This window comes from Mastomys coucha, chromosome X (assembly GCF_008632895.1).
Source record: "Mastomys coucha isolate ucsf_1 chromosome X, UCSF_Mcou_1, whole genome shotgun sequence".
Taxonomy (NCBI): domain Eukaryota; kingdom Metazoa; phylum Chordata; class Mammalia; order Rodentia; family Muridae; genus Mastomys; species Mastomys coucha.
In genome coordinates this window covers 101596212-101596582 of record NC_045030.1, presented here as the reverse complement: position 1 = coordinate 101596582, position 371 = coordinate 101596212, and the positions used below count along the sequence as shown (strand labels likewise).

The 371-nt window shown below is 63.9% G+C and overlaps 1 protein-coding gene across 5 annotated transcripts in view; it reads right to left on the bottom strand.

Annotated features, from left to right (window-relative positions):
• Med12 (mediator complex subunit 12) overlaps positions 1–365 on the bottom strand; it is a 23106-nt gene extending 22741 nt beyond the window's left edge. For all 5 annotated transcript variants that reach the window (XR_004117303.1, XR_004117300.1, XR_004117302.1 and 2 more), the window contains exon 1: positions 151–365. Coding sequence is in view for 2 of the 5 variants with exons in the window: in XM_031365743.1 (XP_031221603.1) it covers positions 151–249 (99 nt within the window). In the remaining 3 variants the exon portion in view is untranslated. The remainder of the gene's footprint in view (positions 1–150) is intronic.
• Between the last annotated feature and the right edge of the window lie 6 nt (positions 366–371).

Sequence of the window (371 nt, the reverse complement as noted above, 5' to 3'; positions counted from 1 at the left end):
TCCAGCAGGGCACCAGTCCACTCTACTCTTCCCCCTGTTGGGACTTTTTCTCTCACCTAACCTTAACCCCCCCTTCCCTCAACTGTCAGTGTCTCTTCCCACACTAAACACCTGCCCGGACCCCGCGGGAACCGGGAATTGTGAACGCACCTCCTTCTGTTTGGGATCTTGAGGGTACACATCGGGAGGCCCCAGCCGCAGCCGCTTCAGGGGTCGGTGTTCATAGCTCAAGATCCCGAAAGCCGCCATCTTGCCCAGCCCGTACCGCCTGAGGCGCCTGCAGGGCCAGGCGAGGTGGGGAGGGAAGGGGCGGAGGGCCGAGGACTGGAGGGAGCACGGGGACAGCGAGCCGGGCGGCGGTAGAGAGGACC